Source organism: Pongo abelii, chromosome 9 (assembly GCF_028885655.2).
Source record: "Pongo abelii isolate AG06213 chromosome 9, NHGRI_mPonAbe1-v2.0_pri, whole genome shotgun sequence".
In the NCBI taxonomy this organism is placed as follows: Eukaryota; Metazoa; Chordata; class Mammalia; order Primates; family Hominidae; genus Pongo; species Pongo abelii.
In genome coordinates, this window is record NC_071994.2 from 9,282,524 (window position 1) to 9,308,082 (window position 25,559).

At 52.3% G+C, this 25,559-nt stretch overlaps 1 protein-coding gene across 2 annotated transcripts; it reads left to right on the forward strand.

The window, feature by feature from the left end:
* Window positions 1–7,705, forward strand: SLC25A45 (solute carrier family 25 member 45). Of its 2 annotated transcripts, XM_024255373.3 has the most exons (6): window positions 1–1,010; window positions 2,735–2,778; window positions 2,972–3,043; window positions 3,349–3,534; window positions 5,830–6,088; window positions 6,231–7,705. In XM_024255373.3, the coding sequence occupies exons 1-6, from the start codon at window positions 974–976 to the stop codon at window positions 6,497–6,499; spliced, it is 867 nt and encodes a 288-aa protein (XP_024111141.1). In that variant the 5' UTR covers window positions 1–973; the 3' UTR covers window positions 6,500–7,705. The 2 variants fall into 2 exon arrangements, with proteins under 2 accessions (XP_024111141.1, XP_009244429.2); XM_009246154.4 differs by lacking the exon at window positions 3,349–3,534 and having other exon boundaries at window positions 2–1,010.
* Window positions 7,706–25,559: the final 17,854 nt, after the last annotated feature.

Sequence of the window (25,559 nt, forward strand, 5' to 3'; positions counted from 1 at the left end):
GAGAGGAAGAGCCAGCGGTGCCTCCGGCTGGGGAGGCAGGGCAGACCTCACCGAGGTGGTGACATTTGAGCCCCAGCTGGAGGGGTGCCAGGGCAAGAGTGTCCAGGAAGAGGGAAGAGCCAGTCCACAGGCCTGGAGGCAGAAGGCTGACTGAAGAAGAGTCTGGAGGCTCGGGTGGCTGCAGCAGAGAAAGCAAGGGGGTGGGTGGCAGGACGTGAGGTCAGAGGAGAATGGGCGGCACCCTGTGGCTCACAGATCCTTGAAAGGGTTTTGGTTTTGACTGAGCAGAACGGTGCCATTGCAGATCAACACGCACTTTAAATAATCAAAACCCCTTATTTTTCCCCTGGGAAGGAGGAGGCCGAGGAAGGCTGTGTTTCTGACTCACACCGGGGAGTCGGGGGAGTCGTAAACAACCCCGAAGAGAACAGCCAGGCCTGGTGAGTCACTCCTGGGAGTGGCTCCTCCCCACCCTGCCACGCAGCGGCAACTGCGGGCTGGGCCTACCCCCTGGTGGCCACGCTCCCTCCGCACCCAGCCTCTCTCTGTGGCATGGGGGCAGCCGTGCCCCTTGGTGGAGATGAATGGGAGTGGAGCTGGGCTGGCTGGGCAGGCAGGGGCTTGCCTCTTGCTGACTAAGGCAGCCCTGGAGGGGCCCGACCATGGGGCAGGGACCCAGTTGCCATCCCCAGAGCGAGGATCATTGGCCGGGCTCGGGGATGGGGGCCCCTGTGGTCCCGGCATGCCTGGTCCGTGAGACTGTACTCTGCACGACTCCTCCAGGTGGCCAGGGTCACCGGAACTGGCTCGCTCCCCTCTGCCAGTTGCCGGAGGTCTGGGCACCAGGCCAATTCTCACCTTCCCACCAGGGTTAAACATTAGTGGGAGGTTATCAGCGTGGGCCGGGGAGGGAGAGGGGGGAATTCAACTCTGTCTCCTCTGCTGGAGCCGCCAGTTCCCGCAAGCCCAGACAATGCCGGTGGAGGAATTTGTGGCTGGCTGGATCTCTGGTGAGACATTTTTCTTCCTTCTGTCACATCACACCCAATGGTAGGTCACTCCCTGGGGAAGATGGGTGACATGGGAGGAGCAGAGACCAAAGTCTGAGTTCCGGCCTGGCAGGAGGATCACTTGAGCCCAGGAGTTTGAGACCAGTCTGGGCAACATAGGGAGGCCCCTGTCTCTACAAAAAATCAAAATAATTAGCTGGGCATGGTGGCTCACACCTGTAGTCCCAGCTACTCAGGAGGATTGCTTGAGCTCAGGAGTTCAAGGCTGCAGTGAGCTATGACTGCACCACTACACTCCAGCCTGGGTGACAGAATGAGACCCTGCCACAAAAAAACAGAATCAGGGCATAGTGACTCACACCTGTAATCCCAGCACTTTGGGAGGCTGAGGCAGGAGGATCACTTGGGGCCAGGAGTTTGAGACGAGCCTGGGCAACATAGGAAGACCCTGTCTCTATAAGAAATGAGAGGCCGGGCGCGGTGGCTCATGCCTGTAAGCCCAGCACTTTGGGAGGCCGAGGTAGGTGGATCATGAGGTCAAGATTTCGAGACCAGCCTGGCCAACATGGTGAAACCCCATCTCTACTAAAAATACAAAAATTAGCCAGGCGCGGTGGCGCACGCCTGTGGTCCCAACTACTCCAGAGACTGAGGTGGGAGGAGCCCTTAAGCCCAGGAGGTTGAAGCTGCAATGAGCCATGATCATGCCACTGCACTCCAGCCTGGACAACACCAGCAAGACCCTGTGTCAAAAAAAAAAAAGTCTGGGTTCCATGGAGCACTCCAGAGCCAGCTGTTCCCAGTCCTCCGGGGAGTGGCCGATGGGGAGAAGAGAGGAAGGCACAGGTGGGAGGGTGCTGCCTCTGCCTTCCAAGGCCACTTTGCCTGACACCTGCAGAGGGCGGGAGAGCCAGGTGAGCACCCTATACCTTGAGCCCTGCTCTCCAGGCCCACCCTGTGGGGCTTACAAAGGAAGTTCACCTTTGACCTCACCTGCTGTCCCGAGTCCCCTCTGGGCCTCTGCCCCACCTGGCTGTGGGCTGCAGTCCCGGGCCCTGAGGCCTGTTGTGCTGTGGTCCCAGCCCAGCTTCTGGGTGGCATTTCCTCTTAGGAGAAAGAGAGGGACGTTCTGAACCTGCCTCCTGGGGGTGCGACCTCCCCCAAGCTCCAGAACCAGCCTCTGCTGTGGAGGGCAGGGCTAGGCAATGGGCAGGTGGAGGGGAGGGGAGAAGCTCCTCTGTGGGTGCTCAGGCATGACCCCCATCAGGGCCCTGCAGTTCTGCATGGCCAGCTGGCAGCAGGGCCTGCTCTGGATCCCGGCAACAACATTATGAGTTGAAGAAAGAAGAGTAAAGCTCTCGGAGAGGTGGGAACCTGGGTGATTCACCCAGAGTCCTGCAGCTCATATGCGGTGGGATACCCGGGTATGGGCTCCAGCGAGGACACGTGCGTCTTTGGCTGGCTCTTCCCTCCTGGATGTGCATCCTCAGGTGGGGCCTGGGGTCTTACTCCCTTGTCCCAGTGCCTTCCTGGCCCAGTGCCTGTGTGGAGGGGGTGGCAGGGGCAGCTGGAGTCTCTAGAGCTTGGCAGGAAGGTGGCTGCATGTGTCTGAGATGGCCCTGCTCTCCTTCCTCCTGCCTGAACCCCTCTTTCCTCTTGGCACAGACTTGCTTCCTGGGCCTGGTACGAGGGCCCTCACTCATAGCACCTTCTTGTCACCACAGGAGCTCTGGGCTTGGTCCTGGGACACCCGTTTGACACTGTAAAGGTGAGTTTAGGAGAGGCGCCAGAGGAATGGAAGATCTCACCTGACCCAAATGTCAGGGTGCCCTGAGATCAGGCCTAGCTAATCTTGACTTTCCTGCCTCTCCTGCTGGTTGGCATCCTGCTTGAGGGGGCAGAGGGAAAGGTTGGCCCACCTGCCCATCCCGCCACCCTACCTGCTCTGTCCTCCCACCCAGGTGAGGCTGCAGACCCAGACCACCTACCGGGGCATCGCTGATTGCATCGTCAAGATTTACCGCCATGAGTCCGTGAGTGGCCCACTCCTTTGGGGTCCTTCCCCTTTGGGGGAGGCATCTGGGGCCGTTGGTACCAGCTTCCCTCTCCAGCAGGGTTTTGCTCCTGGAGGAGAGAAGACCAAGTCTGGGATCCTTGGGGGGCCTGGGTGGTAGCTTAGCACCCCAGCGGCTCAGCCTCAGCCCATCCCTGCCTGTCCCCACCTCCCTGTGGCAGGCCTTGGGAGCAGTTTCCAGCCAGAGGCTGCCTTGCCAGGGCTGGAGAGGACAAAGGGGAGGCCCCACAGTGCCTACTCCGCTGCCACTGTGTCTCTCTGCAGCTCCTGGGCTTCTTCAAGGGAATGAGCTTCCCCATTGCCAGCATAGCTGTGGTCAACTCTGTCCTGTTTGGGGTCTATAGCAACACCCTGCTGGTGCTCACGGCCACCTCCCACCAGGAGCGGCGGGCCCAGCCGCCCAGCTACACGCACATCTTCCTAGCGGGCTGCACCGGGGGGTTCCTGCAGGTGAGAGGGCAGTGAGTGGGCACACACAGGTGTCATAGGGATGGTCATCACGATCTGTCCTCTCCCACCCTGCCCTGGCGACCCACAGCTGTGGAGGCACAGGCCTCTTGGAGAGGAACAAGAGGCCTGTGCTGTAGCCTTCCAGGCTGCAGGCCTTTGGGGGAGGGCTGTGGGGAACGGAGGCGGCAAAAGGCAGAGAGAGCCGATGGGCAGTGCCAAGAGGGTGCCGGGAGAAGCAGCCTGGGCCACTCGCTCCAGCTGACGGGGCTTGCCTCCCTCCAGCGGGGTCTGCCAGCCTCAGAGCTGTGGGGAGCCCACTCCCCAAGGAGACCTTTGACCCTGGAGAACTGCCAGCCCCCCGCAGAGCTGTGAGCCCAGCCCCTCTGGCCAGGTCCTGATGAGGTCTTGACACTCCCCTGGCCCCGCCTGGCTCTACCCTTTGCCTGCAGTGCTTGGGTGACCATGACCTGGGAGCCTCACCTGAGGCCCGGCCCAGCAGAGCATTAACCATTCAGTCACTGCCGTCATCTGGGCTTTGGGCTTTAGAGGGGCGGATGGAGGGAAGAGGGACCAGCTGCCGCCAGTGGGAGCCGGTGCTGAATGGGTCCTGTGAGCATAAGCAGGGAGAGGGTGCGCCTGGCACCCACTCACACCCCAGCCACAAGCCAGGGTCACCCTCTCCTGGGCAGCTGCCCCCAGTTCCTTGTCACACTTCATGGGGCAGAGAGCAAGGACAAAGGACAAAGTCAGGCTGCTCCTTCAAATGAATTAATGATTAATGAGACCCCCAAGAGGCCCGCCCCAGCTTTTCTTCTGCCCCTTCTTGTGCGAGGCGTCACCTATAGGTTTCCTGAGCCCTGTGAGCCACATCCCATAAACACAAGGAAGAGAACCGAAGCCCGCAGCTAAGTGGCCAGACCTGGCTTCTAAGTCACCCTGCCCCCTCCAGCTCTTTGGAAAGCAGAAGCGGGGACTGTGAGGGCCACTGATGGAGCCTGGGTTTACAGTCAAACCTGTGGCTTTAGTTTAACAGAGTCTTAAAGGAAAAATGTGTTTTAGTGTGGAGTGGGAAGAAGAGGCAGGGATTGACAGCCTCTGATGGGCACAGACGTTGCCCTGGGCTTGGCCGAAGCTGACCTTCTGAAATGGCATCTGACACTCCACCACCCCTGTGGGGGTGTCTGTCACCTGGTGTCAGCCTAGCCCTGTCCTCAGCCCCCAGGACCTCAGGGCTCAGAACACCTCCCGAAGCCCTGAGCTCAGCCCTGCCAGCACACTCTGGAGGGCGGCACAAGGCCCCATCTCCCAAGGGATGGTCCCTAACCTACGACCCTTACTCCTGGGGCCAAAGTAAACAAGCGAAGACTTGGCCTGCCACACCCTAAGTACCACCACCGGAGGCGACCGCCAGCCCCCGTCGCCATCAGCCATCTCCAGGGCTGGGGAACTGAGCCCATGTACCTGTCACAAAACAAACAAGCAAAAAACAGATAAATCCCTCAGAGACAGGCTAGCCTTGACATGGACCCCGATTCTCACCTGGACTCCAAAAGCTATCTTGACCTAGCGGCATCTCTGACCCAAACCTTAACTGCCCCCATCGCCCTCTACATCCCCCCAGCACTGACCCTCACCAGGACCCCAGCCCCAGTTCCATCCCAAATCTGTGCAGTGTCTGCTTCCGCTGATGCTAAGAGCCCTAGCACCTGCCAAGTCCCCCCATTACCCACCTTCCCACACTCAGAAGCCTCTTTGGTGGGATGCTAATGGGAAGGAGTCTTGCCTCTCCGGAGGCAGGAGGGGCTGGCCTTGTGCCCCTGGGCCTCTGAGAGGTGGGCGCAGGAGAACAGCACTCACGAGGAGACCTCTTTCACCCTGGGAAAGGGTGGTTTCTTTGCTATTTCAGTCACAGGCTGAATCCTTCACTTGGCCCTGCTCACCGTACAGGTGTGCTCACTGCCGGCTTTAGGGAGGCCAGAAACCAACCTGCTCCTGCAAAAAGAATCCAGGCTTGTTCTGAGTGCCTGCTGCAGGCCAGGCAAGTTGGTCACTGTTGCATGAGGGGGCAGTGCCTCTCACTCTTGGGCCTGATGCCAAGGGAAGTGGCCTGTCCCCGTCGCATGCAGACATCCTGGCCATCCCAGCCACACTTGTACGTGAGAGGCTGGGTGCTGGCAGGGTTCCTGAGGGACTGGAAGATGCGGCCCCCTGCCTGCCTCCTTCCTCTTGTGAATATGAGGAGCCAGTTCCCAGCCCAAAGCCCCACCCGGGGCCCTCATGTTTCATCCCCAACAGGCCTACTGTCTGGCTCCTTTTGACCTCATCAAAGTCCGGCTACAAAACCAGACAGAGCCAAGGGCCCAGCCAGGGAGCTCCCCACCCCGGTACCAGGGACCCGTGCACTGTGCAGCCTCCATCTTCCGGGAGGAGGGGCCCCGGGGGCTGTTCCGAGGAGCCTGGGCCCTGACACTGAGGGACACCCCCACAGTGGGGATCTACTTCATCACCTATGAAGGGCTCTGTCGCCAGTATACACCAGAAGGCCAGAATCCCAGTAAGTAAAGTGGTGTGAGAGGATGGGGGACAGAGGTGTGGGTAGCAGGCAGGGTCCAGCGGGGACTGAGGAGGGAGATTAGGGTCTGGGGAGGATGCTCTGTTCTGGGTCTGACCCCTGCTCTGGGTTCCCTCTGCCCCAGGCTCAGCCACGGTGCTGGTGGCAGGGGGCTTTGCAGGCATTGTTTCCTGGGTGGCAGCCACGCCCTTAGACGTGATCAAGTCCCGGATGCAGATGGATGGACTGAGACGCAGAGTGTACCAGGGGATTCTGGACTGCATGGTGAGCAGCATCCGGCAGGAAGGACTGGGGGTCTTCTTCCGGGGGGTCACCATCAACAGTGCCCGCGCCTTTCCCGTCAATGCTGTCACCTTCCTCAGCTATGAATATCTCCTCCGCTGGTGGGGATGAGCCCTGCAGCAATGCCAGCGCTCCCCATCAGGCCCAAGGCCCGGAGGCCAGTTTGAGATTGGAGGCCAGGTTGAAAGCTTGCAAATCAGTGCAAGAGGCTCAGCCCTTCCTAACCAAGGTGCCTCCCACCCGCGCAGATCTGGGCTGGACAGACACCTGTGGGAGCCGGAAGCCAGGGGGCCTGTGCAGCCTCCCTGTGTAGCTGGCCTTGACTCCTTTGCCTCCCACATCTGTGAAACAGGGAGCATGAGGCACAAATGAGCTGGCAAGTGGTGCTGGTGACATCCCAGCCCCTGTCCTGTGCCTTCACCTCTTTTTTTTTTTTTTTGAGATGGAGTCTTTCTCTGTCACCCAGGCTGGAGTGCAGTGGTGTGATCTCAGTTCACTGCAACCTCCGCCTTTCCACCTTCCGGGTTCAAGCAATTCTCCTGCCTCAGCCTCCCAAGTAGCTGGGACTATAGGCGCCCGCCACCACGCCTGGCTAACTTTTTGTATTTTTAGTAGAGACAGGGTTTCACCATGTTAGCCAGGATGGTGTCGATCTCCTGACTTTGTGATCCACCCGCGTCGGCCTCCCAAAGTGCTGGGATTACAGGCATGAGCCACTGCGCCCGGCCGCCTTCACCTCATAAGGAGCTCTGAGACTCCGCTTCTGAGAGTCCCTGCGGCCTCCCACCTCCCTGCCTTTCAAAGCTCTCTCCCCCATGACCCAGGATAACCCTATGTCTCTTCCCCCAGAATCCTTCAGTGGTTCTCATCACCTTCAGGAAAAGCCCAAACTCCTTCCACCCTCCAGGTTCCTCCCTCCCCACGAGGCTTTGTTCTCCTGGGGTTGCTTCCTGGACCCTGAACAAGTTGTCCTCTCATTGGCCGGGCCTGGCCAGCAGTGCACAGTGCCCGGCAGGATGACTCCACCATCCCCCGGGCTGGCCCGGCTCTCCTACGAGACCCAGGCTGAGCCCAGTCTCCTCGCCCTTCCTTGACTTACCTTCCCCCACCTGAGGCTGACTTTGGGGTTCCCAGACACCCCACCCGCACACATGCCTTGATCATAGCACTTGCCTGCGTGTCTTCAGAGTCGTTAATTTGCTTCTCGGCTTCCCCACTGGACTGTGAGCTCCCTGAAGTCAGGGATTGCGCTTTGGATGGTTTCCAGCCTGAGCCTGGTGCTTGAACAGACATGTGCAATAAATGCTCGTTAAATGATGTGACTGCACTCTTGACCTGTCTCTTCCACGCCAGCCGCCACACCTGCTTCCCTGGTCTTGCCACACAGCTTTCTGTTGAACCTCCCAGCCCCCATTTGCCTGCTCTGACCCTTCTCGAGGTCACCTACAGTGGAGGATACTGGGAGCTGGGGGTCTGTCTGCTTTGCCCACTCCCAGCCAATGGCGCTTGTTTTCTTTTTCTTTTTCTTTTCTCTATTTTTTCTTTCATTAGATACAGAGTCTCACTCTGTTGCCCAGGCTGGAGTGCAGTGATGCCATTATAGCTCACTGTGGCCTTGAGCTCCTGGGCTCAAGTGATCTTCCCACCCTAGTCTTCTGAGTAGCTGGGACTACAGGTGTGTGCCACCGCACCTGGCTAATTTTTTATTTTTTTGTAGAGAGGAGGTCTCACTATGTTGCCCAGGCTGTCTTGAACTCCTAAGCACAGATAGCCCTCCCACCCTGGCCTCCCAAAGAGCTGGGGTTACAGGTGTGAGCCACTGTTGTTTTCTTTACCCATCTCACTTGCTCAGTGGGAATTAAAAACTGGCTGAGAGGGTTCTTTTAACTGACAACAAAATTGAGCATCAAGGGCCATTTGTACCCACTAATGTCCCTATCTGGTCTGAGATCAATGTGAGTCCACCTCATGGTGACCTGAATTCCTGCCATTTACTGGTGCCACCCTATAGAAACAATCACAGTGTTATGATCACAGTTGATAGAGAGGCAGCCTCGGCTCAGAGGCATTATGTAACTTGTCCTAGGTCACACCGCAGGTAAGTCATACGATTTGCTTAGATGCCTCTGAGCTTCAACCCCAGTGTCCAGTTACTTAGCTACCCTGCTCCACCTGGGCACGTGGGGGTCTTCCACGAGTCACCTAAGTTCAACTCCCCCCACACCACCCTGGGCTAGACCTGCCGGGACCATACTCTGTCACGTGCTCTTCAGAGCTCTCCTTCACCAGATCATGTGCTGCACGTGGCTGGAGGCCATCTGCAACTAGTTTTTGTATTTTTAATAGAGACAGGGTTTCACCATGTTGGCCAGGCTGGCCTCGAACTCCTGGTCTTATGTGATCCACCTGCCTTGGCCTCCCAAAGTGCTGGGATTACAGGCGTGAGGCACCTGACTCTGCCCTCGTTGCAACAGTTTAGGCCCTTGTTGCAACAGTTTGGCAAGCTTCACCCTAACTCAGTGGGTAAGGCGCTGTGAGTTTCTTAGTCAGTGGTAATCCAAGTGTGGTCCTTGGAGCAAAGCTTATTAGAAATGCAGCATCTGGCCAGACACAGTGGTTCACACCTGTAATTCCAGCACTTTGGGAGGTCGAGGCAGGAGGACCACTTGAGGCTAGGAGTTTAAGACCAGCCTGGGCAACATAGTGAGACCTTGTATCTACCAAAAATTTCAACATTAGCCAGGTGTGGTGGCACTGTGCCTGTAGACAGAGCTGCTTGGGAGACTGAGGTGGGAGGACTGTTTGAACCCAGGAGGTTGAGGCTGCAGTGAGTCTTGATTGCGCCACTGTACTCCAGCATGGGTGATGGAGCAAGACTCTGTCTCAAATAATAATAATAATAATAATAATAATTTTTAAAAAGATATGCAGCATCTCAGGCCCTACCCCAGACCTACCAAATCAGAATCTCTGAGGTTGGGGCCCAGGAATCTGTGTTGTGAAAAGCTCTCCCAGGGATTTCTACACATGCTAAAGTTTAAGAATCGGCGTTCTGGGGGCTCCTGATCATGGGAATGTACTGCTCTTTCGGGCTGAGAAAGGTGTATAGTGGAAGAGACTCGAACTCCTAGTTTCTAGCAGTCTCTGCTCCTCCTATGGAAAACACAAGGTCCACCTGAGGCCAGTTCCCAGGTGCCTTGAGGCAGGCACTGCCCTTTCCGTGCCTCGGTTTCCTCTGTGATCCCTTTTTTTTTTTCTTTTGAGATGGTGTGTTGCTCTGTCACCCAGGCTGGGGTGCAGTGGCACGACCTCAGCTCACTGCAACTTCTGCTTCCTAGGTTCAAGTGATCCTCCTGCCTGGGACTACAGGTGCATGCCACCATGTCCGGCTAATTTTTTGTATTTTTAGTAGAGACGGGGTTTTTCCATATTGGCCAGCCTGGTCTGGAATTTCTGACCTCAAGTGATCCGCCCGCCTCAGCCTCCCAAAGTGCTGGGATTACAGGTGTGAGCCACCACCCCCAGCTTTCCTCTGTGATCCCTTCTGATCGGACAATCTCTGAGCCCATCCAGCACCACCGCAGTGCCAGGGATTTCAGGCTGGACATTGCAGCAATGGTACAGCAGGTGTCAGAACACCACTGGGCAGCCAGTGGCTTGAAGGAAGCAAACAGGATGCATGAGGAGGAGGAGGTGGGCTCCTATAAACAGTGCAGGAAGTAGGCAGGAGGGCAGGTCAGAGTGGTCCTCTGTCGTTTGCTGTTTGTCATCAAATTACCAGTTAGCGGGAATTCCCATTTGGGTGCCCCTGTCTCTGAGACAGAGCTGCTCTCCTTTTTCCTTTGCCTATTAAACCTCTGCTCCTAAACTAAAAAAAAATTTTAAAAATTAAAAAAATTAAAAAAAAAAAGCAGTTAGCAAGGGAGTAAAATGAAAAAAATCTATTTTTTTGGCTTTAGTTAAATGGGCTCCCATTCTCCCTCTCTGTTTTTATCTAGAGGCGTCTCCTAAAGAGCCTGGAGCGCCCCTCCTCTAAACTCCACCTTTACAGCCAGAGAGAGTGGCCAGACTCGGGTGGGACCAGGGAGTTCCAGGCCCAAGTTCTTTCCACCAACCCATGGCAAAGGCTACCCACTGGGCTGGGAGAACATTCCTGGAGTGAGTTTAGGGTTTAGTATGGCGTGATTAGTGAGCAAATAACTCACTCCTCCTGCAGAGAGGCCCCAGGAGGAGATGCCACTATTGGAGGGGAGGGCAGAAAGACAAAGATCGGGCAGGAAGGGGCCAGAGAGAGTCTAAAAATCTAGATGTTGGCTGGGCATGGTGGCTCTCGTCTGTAATCCTAGCACTTTGGGACGCCAAGGTGGACAGATCACCTGAGGTCAGGAGTTCGAGACCAGCCTGGCCTATATGGCGAAACCCCATCTCTACTAAAAATACAAAAATTAGCCAGGCATGGTGGCATATGCCTGTGATCCCAACTACTAAGGAGGCTGAGGCAGGAGAATCTCTTGAACCCGGGTGGTGGAGGTTGAAGTGAGCTGAGATTGCCCCACTGCACTCCAGACTAGGTGACAGACAGAGACAGCAGCTCAAGAAACACACAAAATTTAGCCGGGCGTGGTGGCTCATGCCGGTAATCTCAGCACTTTGAGAGGCCAAGGTGGGCAGATCACGAGGTCAGGAGATCGAGACCATCCTCGCTAACACAGCGAAACGCCGTCTCTACTAAAAATGCAAAAAATTAGCTGGGCATGGTGGCACGCACCTGTAGTCCCAGTTACTTGGGAGGCTGAGGCAGGAGAATCACCCGAACCAGAGAGGCGGAGGTTGCAGTGAGCCAAAATTGCGCCATTGCACTCCAGGCTGGATGACAGAGCAAGACTTCGTCTCAAACAAACAAAAAAAACTAGATGTTTTTAATCAGCAGGGTCTCATAAGACGCATGTGAAATCGCTTAAGGATTTAACAGGTGGTATCTCAGGTTGCTGTTATTTTTGAGAACTCTTTTAGACAGAAGAAATCCTTAAGAACTAGGAGATAGTCTGTGAACCTGCTTTGAGGTTACAAAGGAGGTGATGTCTGTCGGTCACTTGCAAAGAGCTGATAACTTGAGCAAACATGTTAAATAAAGTCCCATTGGACTCCTGTTGCCCAGTGTCATACTTCTTTTTTTAGCAGTGACCACAGCTGAAGAACTTCCAGGAGACTAACTTATGTGTATAGTGACACTCCCTGTGGCTTTCCCCACCGCACTCCAGCCTGGGGAAAGCTACATGCGCAGGGAAAGGGGGAGATGACACAACCACGAGACGACTCTGGCTTAAATAACTTTGACCAGACTCAGGAAACAGCTGAGCCAAGAGGGTCCATGCTGTGAATGTGACTTAACTGGTGTCTCCAGCCTGCTCAGGTTCCTGAGTGCCAGGCCCACACTGCTGTCTCTGGTCACACATCCTTGGATGTCCCAAAGGCAGCTCGAGTTCCCCCAGCCTGCCCTGCTGCCCTCAGCTCCCAGCCCGGGCCGATGCCTCAGAGGAGCTCTCCCTCTTCCCCCGGCCATGCCAAAAGAGTCCCTAACTCCTCTTAACCCTTTGAAAGATTTCTACTCCTTCCCAATTTTTTAGAGATGGGGGTCTTACTATGCTGCCCAGGCTGGTCTCAAATTCCTGGGCTCAAGTGATCCCCCTGTCTCAGCCTCCCAAAGTGCTGGGGTTACAGGCATGAGCCACCGCATCGGGCCTCCACTCCCTCTTTACCAATCCTAACAGCACAGCCCTGGTCCTGTTTCAGATCTGAACATGTACTTTAACTTTTTTTTTTTTTTGAGACAGAGTCTTGCTGTATCGCCCAGGCTGGAGTGCAGTGGCAAGTTCTCGGGTCACTGCAACCTCCGCCTCCCGGGTTTAAGCAATTCTCTGCCTCAGCCTCTCGAGTGGCTGGGATTACAGGCACCCGCCACCACGCCCGGCTAATTTTTTGTATTTTTAGTAGAGATGGGGTTTCATCATCTTGGCCAGGCTGGTCTTGAACTCCTGATCTCGTGATCTGCCCGCCTCGGCCTCCCAAAGTGCTGGGATTACAGGCGTGAGCCACCGCGCCTGGCCCACGTACTTTAACTTTTGGCAGTACAATTCTCCCCAAGTTTCCCTGCTCCTCGGTGACTTCCCAGTCCTCTGCAGAAGCAGGGCAAGCTCCCTCCCACAGTCTGCAAGGCTTGCAGGCGTGCACCTTCTCTTGGTTCCGTAAGCACATCAGGCTCCCTCCCACCACAAGACATTTGCACATGCCCTTCTTTTTTTTTTTTTTTTTTGAGATAGTCTCGCTCTGTTGCCCAGGCTGTAGCACAGAGGCATGGTCAAAGCTCACTGCAGCCTCAACCTCTCAGGCTCAAGTATCCTCCCACCTTAGCCTCCCAAGTAGCTGGGATTACGAGTGTGTGCCACCTTGCCCAGCTAATTTTTATTTATATTTTATTTATTTATTTATTTTTTTGGAGACAAGAGTTTTACTCTTGTTGCCCAGGCTGGAATGCAATGGTGTGATCTTGGCTCACCGCAACTTCCATCTCCCGGGTTCAAGTGATTCTCCTGTTTCACCTCCTGACTAGCTGGGATTATAGATATGTGCCACCATACCCGGCTCATTTTGTATTTTTAGTAGAGACAGGATTTCTCCATGTTGGTCAGGCTGGTCTGAAACTCCTGAACTCAGGTGATCCGCCCGCCTCGGCCTCCCAAAGTGCTGGGATTACAGGCATGAGCCACTATGCCCAGCCTAATTTTATTTATTTATTTATTTATTTGTTTGTTTATTTATTTATTTATTTGTTTTTGAGAGTTTTGCTCGTCGCCCAGGCTGGAGTGCAGTGGCATGATCTCGGCTCATGCAACCTCCACCTCCCTGGTTCAAGCGATTCTCCTGCCTCAGCCTCCTCAATAGCTGGGATTACAGGTGCCCACCACCAAGCCCGGCTAATTTTTTATATTTTTAGTAGAGACGGGGTTTCACCATGTTGGCCAGGATGGTCTCAAACTCCTGACCTCAGGTGATCCGCCTGCCTCGGCCTCCCAAAGTGCTGGAATTACAGGCGTGAGCCACTGCACCCAGCCTAATTTTTAATTTTTTTTTGTAAAAATGGGGTCTCATTATGTTGCCCAGGCTGTTTTTGAACTCCTGGGCTTAAGCGATCCTCTCGCCTCGGCCTCCCACAGTGCTGAGATTACAGGCATGAGACACTGTGCCCGGCCGCACATGCCCTCTGCCTGCCTGTGTGCCTCCCACCCAGCCTTCAGCTCTCAGTTCAGCCACACTTCCTTATGGAAACCTTGATCACATTCCTTTGACTTATGCCTGTTGTTTGGAATCACCTGGGGAGTTTGTGAAACTACAAATTGCTGGGTCCCACCCTCGAGTTTCTGGTTCAGTAGGCTTGCGGCGGGTCCAAGATTTGCCTTCCATTATGTTAGAGATAGGGTCTCACTATGTTGCCCAGATGCTGCTGCTGCTGCTGCTGCTGCTGAGAGCAACGCCTTGAGAACCACTGGCCTGTGTTCTCACACTGTCCCCCTTCATCAGTGTATAATGACACACTCTTATTTGTGTAACCCTTGGGTTATATCTGTCTCTCCTCTAAACTATGAGGTCCGGGAAGCAGAGACCCCTCTGTTAGCTCTTGTCAAAACTCTAGCTGGCATACAGAGGTGCTCGGTAAATAGTTGTTGGCTGGGTGTGATGGCTCACACCTGTGATCCCAGCAATTTGGGAGTCCGGGATGGGAGAATCACTTGAGCCTAGGGATTTGAGACCAGCCTAGACAACACAGCGAGACCCCGTCTCTGCAAAAATACAAAAAAATGGCCAGGTGCAGTGGCTCATGCCTGTAATCCCAGCACTTTGTGAGGCCAAGGTGGGCGGATCACCTGAGGTCAGGAGTTTGAGACTAGCCCAGCCAACAGAGTGAAAACCTGTCTCTACTAAAAATACAAAAATTAGCCAGGTATGGTAATGCATGCCTGAAGTCTCAGTCACTTGGGAGGCTGAGGCAGGAGAATCGCTTGAACCTGGGAACTGGAGGTTGCAGTGAGTCAAGACAGTGCCACTGCACTCCAGCCTGGGTGATGGAGTGAAACTCTGTCTCAAAAAAAAAAAAAACAAAAAACAAAAAAACACCAAAAACCCCCCCAAAATTACCTGGGTATGGTGGCGTGTGCCTGTGGCCTCAGCTCCTCAGGAGGCTGAGATGGGAGAATCGCTTGTGCCTGGGAGGTTGAGGCTGCAGTGAGCCATGATGACGTATTGCACTCCAGCCTGGGCAACAGAGCAAGACACTGTCTCAAAAATAAGTAAATAAATAAATATTTATTGAACAAATGAGTGAATGAATAAACAAAAGGAAGCAAGCTGGTCTTCCCCACTTACCCTGTGGCAGGCTGGTGCTCCAGAATTTATGTAGTGCCCTCCTACTGGAAAGCAATTTGATTCTCTATCAGTGATAATAAACATAATTTTTAACTTTGGGAAGCTGAGGTGGAACAAGAATTAAAAGAAATTTAAAAATGTGTAAGCTGGCCGGGCGCAGTGGCTCACACCTGTAATCATAGCACTTTGGGAGGCTGAGGTGGGCGGATCACCTGAGGTCAGGAGTTAGAGACCATCCTGGCTAACACGGTAAAACCCCGTCTCTACTAAAAATACAAAAAATTAGCCGGGTGCAGTGGCGGGCGCCTGTAGTCCCAGCTACTCAGGAGGCTGAGGCAGGAGAATGGCGCGAACCCAGGAGGTGGAGCTTGCAGTGAGCAGACATCACGCCACTGCACTCCAGCCTGGGCCACAGAGCGAGACTCCGTCTCAAAAAAAAAAAAAAAAAGTGTAAGCAAAAACTCAGTTGTGTGTAAGAAAAACCAATTCCCCCTGAGGAAGAGAAAGAGCTAAAGTCCTTTAAAAACGGACTGCCTGGGGGGCTGGACGTGGTGGCTCACACCTGTAATCCCAGCACTTTGGGAGGCCGAGACGGGCAGATAACGAGGTCAGGAGATCGAGACCATCCTGGCTAACATGGTGAAACCCTGTCTCTACTAAAAATACAAAAAAATTAGCCGGACATGGTGGCGGCCACCTGTAGTCTCAGCTACTTGGGAGGCTGAGGCAGGAGAATGGCGTGAACCTGGGAGGTGGAGTTTGCAGTGAGCCGAGATTGCACCACTGCACGCCAGCCTGGGCGACAGAGCGAGACTCCACCTCAAAAAAAAAAAAAAAATTGACTGCCTGTTTTTCTGTGGCTAGTGAGCCTTATCTCTCCCTTTCCCAGGCATTGTGAATGTTTCTCTAGCTGTGCAGCTGCAAGGTCACTAAACAGATAATCTCAAGTCATAAAACATGTTGTTCCTTGAAAATTAAGAAATAATGTAATGCATGTCTTAAATAACTGTCTTTGTTTCTCATTTCTGTAATATGCTTCCCCCTGCACAAATCTCCCCCCATCCCACTAAATGCTTAAAAGGTAAGCGGACTCCTTGTTCGGGGCTCAGTCCTTTGGATGTTAATCCGACTGAGTTGGTGCACCTAAATAATTAAATAAATCCTCTTCAACCCCTCAGTCTCTCTGATTCCTTAATTATCCCGCTGCAGAGGCAGGAAGATTGCTTAAGGCCAGGAGTTTGAGACTGCAGTGAGCCATGGTCTTGCCGCTGCACTCCAGCCTGGGCGACAGAAGGAGACCCTGTCTCAATAAACAAACAAACAAACATAGTTTTAAAACCATTGCTAACTTTGCAAAAAGTAAGGGAACTTCCCAAGGATCCCTTCAAAACAAGAAAGGGTGTAAATCAGGGTGTTGGAACCGGGACAGCCCCTGGGCCAAATGCTGATAACTGCATGACCTTGGAGATTAAGGAACCGCGGGGAACAGATTAGACCTTGAGTCCACATATGGTGGGGCAGCTGAAACCAAGGCTCATAGTAGATTTCTATGGATCCTGGAAGGGGCTACCCATGCAGTGAAAGGTAGACCAGAAAACCTCCACCCACCAGTAAAGGGAGTTGATAAACAAACCCTGCCCCTTTCCTTTGTGGTGGAAAAAACTTAGGAATATCTGGACCCATGAATTCAGAACCACGTGCCTGCTCCCTGTACTCCCTTCAGGTCTGGGATGTCTGCCTCTAGGAAACGAATGTGTCATGCTAGTAGTGTCCCCTTGTGTCTTGTGGGAGTAACTACACATTTTTCTTTTTCTTTTCTTTTTTTTTCCAAGGAGTCTTGCTCTGTCACCCAGGCTGGAGTGCAATGGTGCGATCTTGGCTCACTGCAAACTCTGCCTCCCAGGTTCAAGCAATTCTCCTGCCTCAGCCTCCCGAGTGGCTGGGATTACAGGTGCCCGCCACCATGCCTGGCTAATTTTTGTATTTTTTAGTAGATACAGGGTTTCACCATGTTGCTCAGGCTGGTCTCGAACTCCTGACCTCAGGTAATCCACCTGCCTCGGCCTCCCAGAGTGCTGGGATTACAGGCGTGAGCCACCGTTCCTGGCAACTACACATTTTTCAAACAGGGCACATTCTAAATCAGGATCTTTGGGTTTTCCAGAGATTAAGTCCAACTAATAAAAAATTCCCTCACACAACTCAATAGCAAAACCCAAATCACTCAATTTAGAAATGGGTGGCCAGGTGGCTCACGCCTGTAATCCCAGCACTTTGGGAGGCCGAGGTAGGTAGATCACCTGAGGTCAGGAGTTCAAGACCAGCCTGGCTAACATGGTGAAACCCCATTTCTACTAAAAATACAAAAAATTAGCTGGGCATGGTGGCACGCACCTGTAATCCCAGGTACTCGGGAGGCTGAGGCAGGAGAATCGCTGAAACCCAGGAAGTGGAGGTTTTGGTGAGCTGAGATCATCATTACACTACAGCTTGGGCAACAAGAGCAAAACTCCGTCTCAAAAAAAAAACAAAAAAAAGGCAAAGGAACTACATAGATGTTTTTTGAAAGAAGACATACAAATGGCCAACAAGTTTACAAAAAAGTGTGCAACATCACCAATCATCAGAGAAATGGAAATCAGAACCACAATATCACCTTCCGTCGGCCTAGAAAAGAAAAGATAGGACGGGCGTGGTGGCTCACACCTGTAATCCCAGCACTTTGGGATGCTGAGGCAGGCAGATCACAAGGTGAGGAGATCAAGACCATCCTGGTTAACACGGTGAAACCCCGTCTCTCCTAAAAACACAAACACACACACACACACACACACACACACACACACACAAATTAGCGGCCGGGCGCGGTGGCTCACGCCTGTAATTCCAGCACTTTGGGAGGCCAAGGCAGGTGGATCACGAGGGCAGGATATCAAGACCATCCTGGCTAACACAGTGAAACCCCGTCTCTACTAAAAATACAAAAAATTAGCCAGGTGCGGTGGTGGGCGCCCGTAGTCCCAGCTACTCGGGGGGCTGAGGCAGGAGAATGGCATGAACCCGGGTGGTGGAGCTTGCAGTAAGCTGAGATCGCACCACTGCACTCCAGCCTGGGCGACAGGGCAATACTCTGTCTCAAAAAAAAAAAGAAAAAAAAAAAGATAACAAGTGTTGGTGAAGGCGTGAAGAAAAAGGAACCCTTGCACGCTGTTGGTGGGGACGTACCTGGTTCAGTTGTTATGGAAAACAGCATAGAATTTCCTCAAAAAATGCAACATAGAACTACCATATGATCCAGCCATTCCATTTCTGGGTATATATTTAAAGGGACTGGGTCAGGCTCGGTGGCTCATGCCTGTAATCCCAGCACTCTGGGAGGCGGAGGCAGGTGGATCACCTGAGGTCAAGAGTTTGCGACCAGCCTGGCCAACATGGTGAAACCCCGTTTCTACTAAAAATACAAAAATTAGCCGGGCGTGGTGGTGGGCAGCTGTAATCCCAGTTATTCAGGAGGCTGATGCAGGAGAATTGCTTGAACCTGGGAAGCAGAGGTTGCAGTGAGCCGAGATCGCATCATTGCACTCCAGCCTGGGAGACAGAGGGAAACTCTGTCTCAAAAAAAAAAAAAAAAAAAAGACAGGCATGGTGGCTCATGCCTGTAATCCCAGCACTTTGGGAGGCCGAGGTTGGTGGATCACGTGAGGTCAGGAGTTCGAGACCAGCCTGGCTAACATGGTCAAACACCGTCTCTACTAAAAATACAAAAATTAGCTGGGCGTGGTGGTGTGCACCTGTAATCCCAGGTACTAGAGAGGCTGAGGCAGGAGAATCACTTGAACCTGGGAGGCAGAGGTTGCAGTGAGCCAAGATTGCGCCATTTCACTCCAGCCTGGGCAACAAGAGGGAAAATACCATCTAAAAAAATAATAATAATAAAATAAATAAGTAAATAAATAAATAAATAAAACAGTGCTTGGCCAGTAGTAAGCACTTTAGAAATATTGATTTGTTTAAAGGGCCTTAAGAGGAGCAGTCCCGTCTGTCTTGTTCTCTGACCTATATTACAGGTAATTTTCTATTTCTCTCTCTAGTTTGAGGGCAGTTTAGGAACAGGACTGTGTCTTCCTTATCTTTGTTGCCTGGGAGCCTTAGGTGCCATCTGAACATAGAGGGTGTTCATTAGAGGCTTGGAAATACACTGAAATAACACATAACGTCTTTGTCCTTCCCTCCCCTGCCTTGCTCTGCGTGTGGCAACACTTGCATAATTGGATAGGATTGTCTGGCCTTGATAAAAGATGAGGTCTGTTGGGAATAGTAGATGCTGCCTTTGCTGCCTCTCTTTCCTTTCTATCCTACCTCTTAGGATGTCCAAGCAACTGTGGAAGCTTCCTAACTTACTTGGTCTTGAATTTCCACATTTGCTTCCCATCTCCCGATCTGTTCTTCACGCAGCAACTAGAATGAGACTTTTTAAAAACATAAAACATAAGCCACGTGTGGTGGCTCACTCCTATAATCCCAGCACTTTGGGAGGTAAGGCAGGTGGATCACCTGAGGTCAGGAGTTCGAGACCAGCCTGGCCAACATGATGAAACCCCGTCTCTACTAAAAATACAAAAAACTAGCCAGGCTAGGTGGTGTGTGCCTGTAATCCCAGCTACTCAGGAGGCTGAGGCAGGATAATCGCTTGAACCAGGGAGGCGGAGGTTGCAGTGAGCCGAGATCAGGCCACTACACTCCACCCTGGGTGGCAGAGTGAAACTCCGTCTCAAAAACAAAACAAAACAAAAACATAGGCTGGGCGCAATGGCTCACACCTGTAATCCCAGCACTTTGGGAGGCCGAGGGATTGCTTGAGACCAGGAGTTTGAGACCAGCCTGGCCAAAATGGAGAGACACCCTCTCTACCAAAAAAAAATTTTTTAATTAGCCAGGTATGGTGGTGCACACTTGTATATTTGTAGTCCCAGCCACTCAAGAGACTGAGAAGTGAGGGTTGCTTGAGCTCAGGAATTTGAGGTGGCAGTGGGCCGTGATTGTGCCACTGTACTCCAGCCTGGGCACCCAAGTGAGACCCTGTCTCTAAAGAAAAAACAAAAAACCAAAAACACACACATAAAACATACCTTGCGGCTGGGCGCGATCGCTCACGCCTGTAATCCCAGCACTTTTGGAGCCCGAGGTGGACGAATCATGAGGTCAGGAGTTTGAGACCAGCCTGACCAACATGGTGAAACCCTGTCTCTACTAAAAATACACACACAAAAAAAACAGCTGGGCGTAGTGGCGGGCACTTGTAACCCCAGCTACTCAGGAGGCTGAGGCAGGAGAATCGCTTGAACCCGGGAGGCAGAAGTTGCAGTGAGCTGAGATTGCGCCACTACACTCCAGCCCTGGAGACAGAGTGAGACTTCGTCTCAAAAAAAAAAAACAAAAAACAAAACAAAAAAACACTGTTCCTCCTTTATCTAAACCACACAGCCCCAACCCACCCCGCAAAAAAAAAAAAAAAAAAAAAAAAAAAAAAGCAAACCAACTTCCTATTTTGTTTAGAATGCAATCTAAACACTCCCTGGTGAAAGGCCCCTGCCTACCTCTCTGACTTCCTTCCCTCCTTAGCCTCCCTCACCTGCGGCCACAGGCACTGCTTTCTGTTTCTTAACCCTGTGAAGCTGTTTCTAACCATCTGGATTGGTACCCACAGTTCCCTTTGCAGAGAAATCATTCACAACGCAGCTCACAGGTCATTTTCCTGACTACGCTCCCCGTCACTCTCTCTGACATCATTATTTTATTTTCATCTTGACACCTTTCACTGTCTAAAATGACTGTGCTCATGGGTTTAATGTCTACTCTTGCTCTCCCTCTTCTAAAAAGTAAGGGCCTTGGCCGGGTGTGGTGGCTCACGCCTGTAATCCCAGCACTTTGGAAGGCAGAGTCAGGCTGATCGCCTGAGGTTGGGAGTTCGAGACCAGCCTGATCAACATTGGAGAAACCCTGTCTCTACTAAAAATACAAAATTAGCCAGGCGTGCTGGCGCATGCCTGCAATCCCAACTACTCAGGAGGCTGAGGCAGGAAAATCACTCGAACCTGGGAGGCGGAGGTTGTGGTGAGCCGAGATGGCACCACTGCACTCCAGCCTGGGCGACGAGAGCAAAACTCTGTCTGAAAAAACACAGCAAAACAAAACAAGACAAAAAACAAACAACAACAAAAAAAAGTAAGGACCCTGACAGATGGGATCCTCTCTGTCTTGTTCACCATTGACTTTAAGGTCCCAGAACGGGGCCTGAGCCACAAGCTAAGCGTTCGGGGAATACTGCTTGCATGAGCAGATGAAGTTACCTGCAATTGGGAAATGTCTGCCATTATGATAGCGATTCAAGGAAGGAAAAGATTAATATGGCTCTTTTTAAAAAGCTCTGGGAAGAGGCCAGCTGTACAGCATTGTGTTATATTCTGCTACTCTGACAGGAGTGGGACACCTGAGAACACAGAGCTAATCTATCTGCTCTCTCTTGCTTTGGTAAAACCTGTAGAGATTGTGTATTTTTTTATTTTTTTAAATGGAGTTTTGCTCTTGTTGCCTAGGCTGGAGTGCAATGGTGTGATCTCGACTCACCACAACCTCCACCTCTCGGGTTCAAGCGATTCTCCTGCCTCAGCCTCCTGAGTAGCTGGGATTATAGGCATGCGCCACCATGCCTGGCTAATTTTGTATTTTCAGTAGAGATGAGGTTTTCTCCATGTTGGTCAGGCTGATCTCAAACTCCTGACCTCAGGTGATCCGCCCGCCTTGGCCTCCCAAAGTGCTGGGATTACAGGCGTGAGCCACCACGCCCAGCCTGTAATTTTTATTTCAACATTTAAAAAGAGATATAGGGCCAGGCGCAGTGGCTCAAGCCTGTAATCCCAGCACTTGGGAGGCCGAGGTGGGTGGATCACCTGAGGTCAGGAGTTTGAGACTAGCCTGACCAACATGGAGAAACGCCATCTCTACTAAAAATACAAAATTAGCTGGGTGTGGTGGCGCGTGCCTGTAATCCCAGCTACTCTGGAGGCTGAGGCAGGAGAATCGCTTGAACTTGGGGGCAGAGGTTACAGTGAGCCAAGATCGCACCACTGCACTCCAGCCTGGGCAACAAGAGCAAAACTCCATCTCAAAAAATAAATAAATAAAATAAAATAAAAAGAGATATGGGCTGGGCGTGGTGGCTCACGCTTGTAATTCCCAGCACTTTGGAAGGCCAAGGCAGGCGGATCACCTGAGATCGGGAGTTTGAGATCAGTCTGACCAACATGGAGAAACCCCGTCTCCACTAAAAATACAAAATTAGCCCGGCGTGGTGGCGGGTGCCTGTAATTCCAGCTACTCGGGAGGCTGAGGCAGGAGAATTGCTTGAACCCGGGAGGTAGAGGTTGTGGTGAGCCAAGATCGTGCCATTGCACTCCAGCCTAGGCAACAAAAGCAAAACTCCATTTCAAAAACAAACAAACAAACAATAAATAAATAGGCTGGGCACAGTGGCTCACGCCTGGGTAATCCCAGCACTTTGGGAGGCCGAGGCAGGCGGGTCACCTGAGGTCAGAAGTTTGAGACCAGCCTGACCAACATGGTGAAACCCTGTCTCTACTAAAAATACAAAAATTAGCTGGGCATGGTGGCAGACACCTGTAATCCCAGCTACTCTGGAGGCTAAGGCAGGAGAATCGCTTGAACCCAAGAGATGGAGGTTGCAGTGAGCCGAGATCGTGCCACTGCACTCCAGCCTAGGTGACAGAAGGAGACTCCATCTCAAAAATAATAAAATAAAATAAAATAAAATAAATTAAATTAAAATGAGATATGTCAGAACTGGAAAGGTTTCAGTAAAGAACAATTTATATGAATTCAGGGTAGAAAAAATAGATTTCTGTGAGGAAAGGCTAAATGATTTGGGATCTCAGCCTAGAAAATGGAAGGCCCGCAGGTGGCTTCGTAAGTGTTTGAAAGGGAATTGTTAGTTCGAGCTGCCAGGTGTGGAGTTGGTCAATTAGGACAACAAAGCAAGCTGAAAGTAACACAAAAGCTTCTTTTCATCCACTAAAACCTACAAACAAGGCAAAAACAGGCCCCAGCTCCCCAGCGTTCCATTTTACAGAGCAGCACGAGACAAGGGTCAGACAGGAACAGACTCACCGTCAAGGAGTTTCAGAATAAAAAGAATAAAAGCTCCTGCCTTTTTACAGACCTGACCTGAAGTGGGCTGTAGGGAGGCAGGGGAGAAGGGCTGGAATGAGAGGTACTGAATCGAAGCGGAGAAGGGATGGAATGAGAGGTACTGAGTCGAAGCGGAGAAAGGTTGGAATGAGAGGTACTGAGTCGAGGCGGAGAAGGGATGGAATGAGAGGTACTGAGTTGAAGCCGAGAAAGGATGGAATGAGAGGTACTGAGTCGAGGCGGAGAAGGGATGGAATGAGAGGTACTGAGTTGAAGCGGAGAAGGGATGGAATGAGAGGTACTGAGGGGAAGCGCAGAAGGGATGGAATGAGAGGTACTGAGTCGAAGCGGAGAAAGGATCTCAGTCATTGCTCCCAGTAAGGAGGTCTTCGTAGAGGCTGTTGGAAACTGCCTCAGCCCAGGTCCCTGAATGGAGGTGCCCGGCTAGGAATGCAGGTGAGCTTAGGAGCAGGGCAGTCTGAGGGCCTGGAGTCCTCAACTGCAACTCTCTCCGGAAACCTGCAATGCATAGGCAATGCACCAAGCTGGGGTGAGAGGGCAGCTTCCCTCCATGAGGACTGCCAGGCAAAAGTCTTGTGACTGCCAATGGTGGAGCCTGAAAGGTCACCCTTAGGATTTTGGCCTGGAGCCTGTATTTTTATTTTATTTATTCTTTTTTCTTTTTTTTTTTTTTTTTTTTGAGATGGAGTCTCGCTTTGTCGCCCAGGCTGGAGTGCAGTGGCGCAATCTCGGCTCACTGCAAGCTCCGCCTCCTGGGTTCACGCCATTCTCCTGCCTCAGCCTCCCGAGTAGCTGGGACTACAGGCGCCCGCCACCACGCCTGGCTAATTTTTTTTTGTATTTTTAGTAGAGACGGGGTTTCACCGTGTTAGCCAGGATGGTCTTGATGTCCTGACCTTGTGATCCGCCCGCCTCGGCCTCCCAAAGTGCTGGGATTACAGGCGTGAGCCACTGCGCCCGGACCTATTTATTCTTTTTTCGAGAGGGAGTCTCGCTCTGTCGCCCAGGCTGGAGTGCAGTGGCGCAATCTTGGCTCAGTGCAACCTCCATTTCCCAGTTCAAGCAATTCTCCTGCCTTAGCCTCCTGAGTAGCTGGGACTACAGGCGCTTGCCACCACACCTGGCTAGTTTTTGTATTTTTGATAGAGACGGGGTTTCACTATGTTGGCCAGGCTGGTCTTTAACTCCTGACCTCAGGTGATCCAACCGCCTCGGCCTCCCAAAATGCTGAGATTACAGGCGTGAGCCACCGTGCCCAGCCAGTATTTTTATTTTATTTTATTTTTTTATTTTTGAGACGGAGTCTCATTCTGTCACCCAGGCTGGAGTGCAGTGGTGCAATCTCCACTCACTGCAACCTCCGCCTCGTGGGTTCAAGCAATTCTCCTGCCTCAGCCTTCCAAGTAGCTGGGATTACAGGTGCATGCCACCATACCTGGTTAATTTTTGTATTTTTAGTAGAGACAGAGTTTCATCATGTTGGCCAGGCTGCTCTTGAACTCCTGACCTAAAGTGATCCACCAGCCTCGGCCTCCCAAAGTGCTGGGATTACAGTCATGAGCCACTGTGCCTGGCCTGCAGCTTGTATTTTTACCAGCTAGAGTCTATCTGCGTCCAAAGCCCATATCCTTTCCAGGTAAAACCATTTTCTTTTCTTTTTTTCTTTTCCTTCTTTCTTTTTTTTTTTCTTTTAGAGTGAGTTTCACTCTTGTTGCCCGGGCTGGAGTGCAGTGGCACCATCCTGGCTCACTGCAACCTCCACCTCCTGGGTTCAAGCGATTCTCCTGCCTCAGCCTCCTGAGTAGCTGGAATTACAGGCATGTGCCACCACGCCCGGCTAGTTTTTATATTTTTAGTAGAAACGGGGTTTCACCATGTTGGCCAGGCAGGTCTTAAACTCTTGACCTCAGGTGATCCTCCCACCTCGGCCTCCCAAAGTGCTTGGATTACAGGCGTGAGCCACCGCACCCGGCCGGTAAACCATTTTCTTTACATCCTACTCTCAGGATCTGGCTCAGGCTTCATCTTCTCTCACCTGGATCAGTCAGAGTCTCTCTGCCTCTAGGTTTCACATCTTTGACACACCCTACACAGACTCCGTTATTCTAGAATTCCAAGAAAGACTTGTTCCTGCCTACCTAAAACCCTCTGATGGTGTCCTACCCCGAAGCTTGGTTGGCTAAAGGCCCTTCCTACTTTCCAGGTCTCTCCTTGTACTCTGCCCCTACCTCTGCAAGTATGCTATGCTCTGGCAGAACTGCCTGCCCCCGCCCCAGCACTCTGTGCTCCTTCACTCCAATTAGACTCTGCATATGCTGTCCCTTGGCCTGAGACACCTTTGAAACTGCAGCTCAAAGCTCACCTCCCCCTGGAGTCTCCCTAGCTCTATGGGGCCAGGCACTTTGCACAGCCGTTATCACAGCCGTAATCACACTCCACTGTCATTGGCTGCAGGGTTCTGCCCAGCACAGACATCATCTTTACAACCTTGTTCACATAAGAGGACTTGCTGAAGTGATGTTGT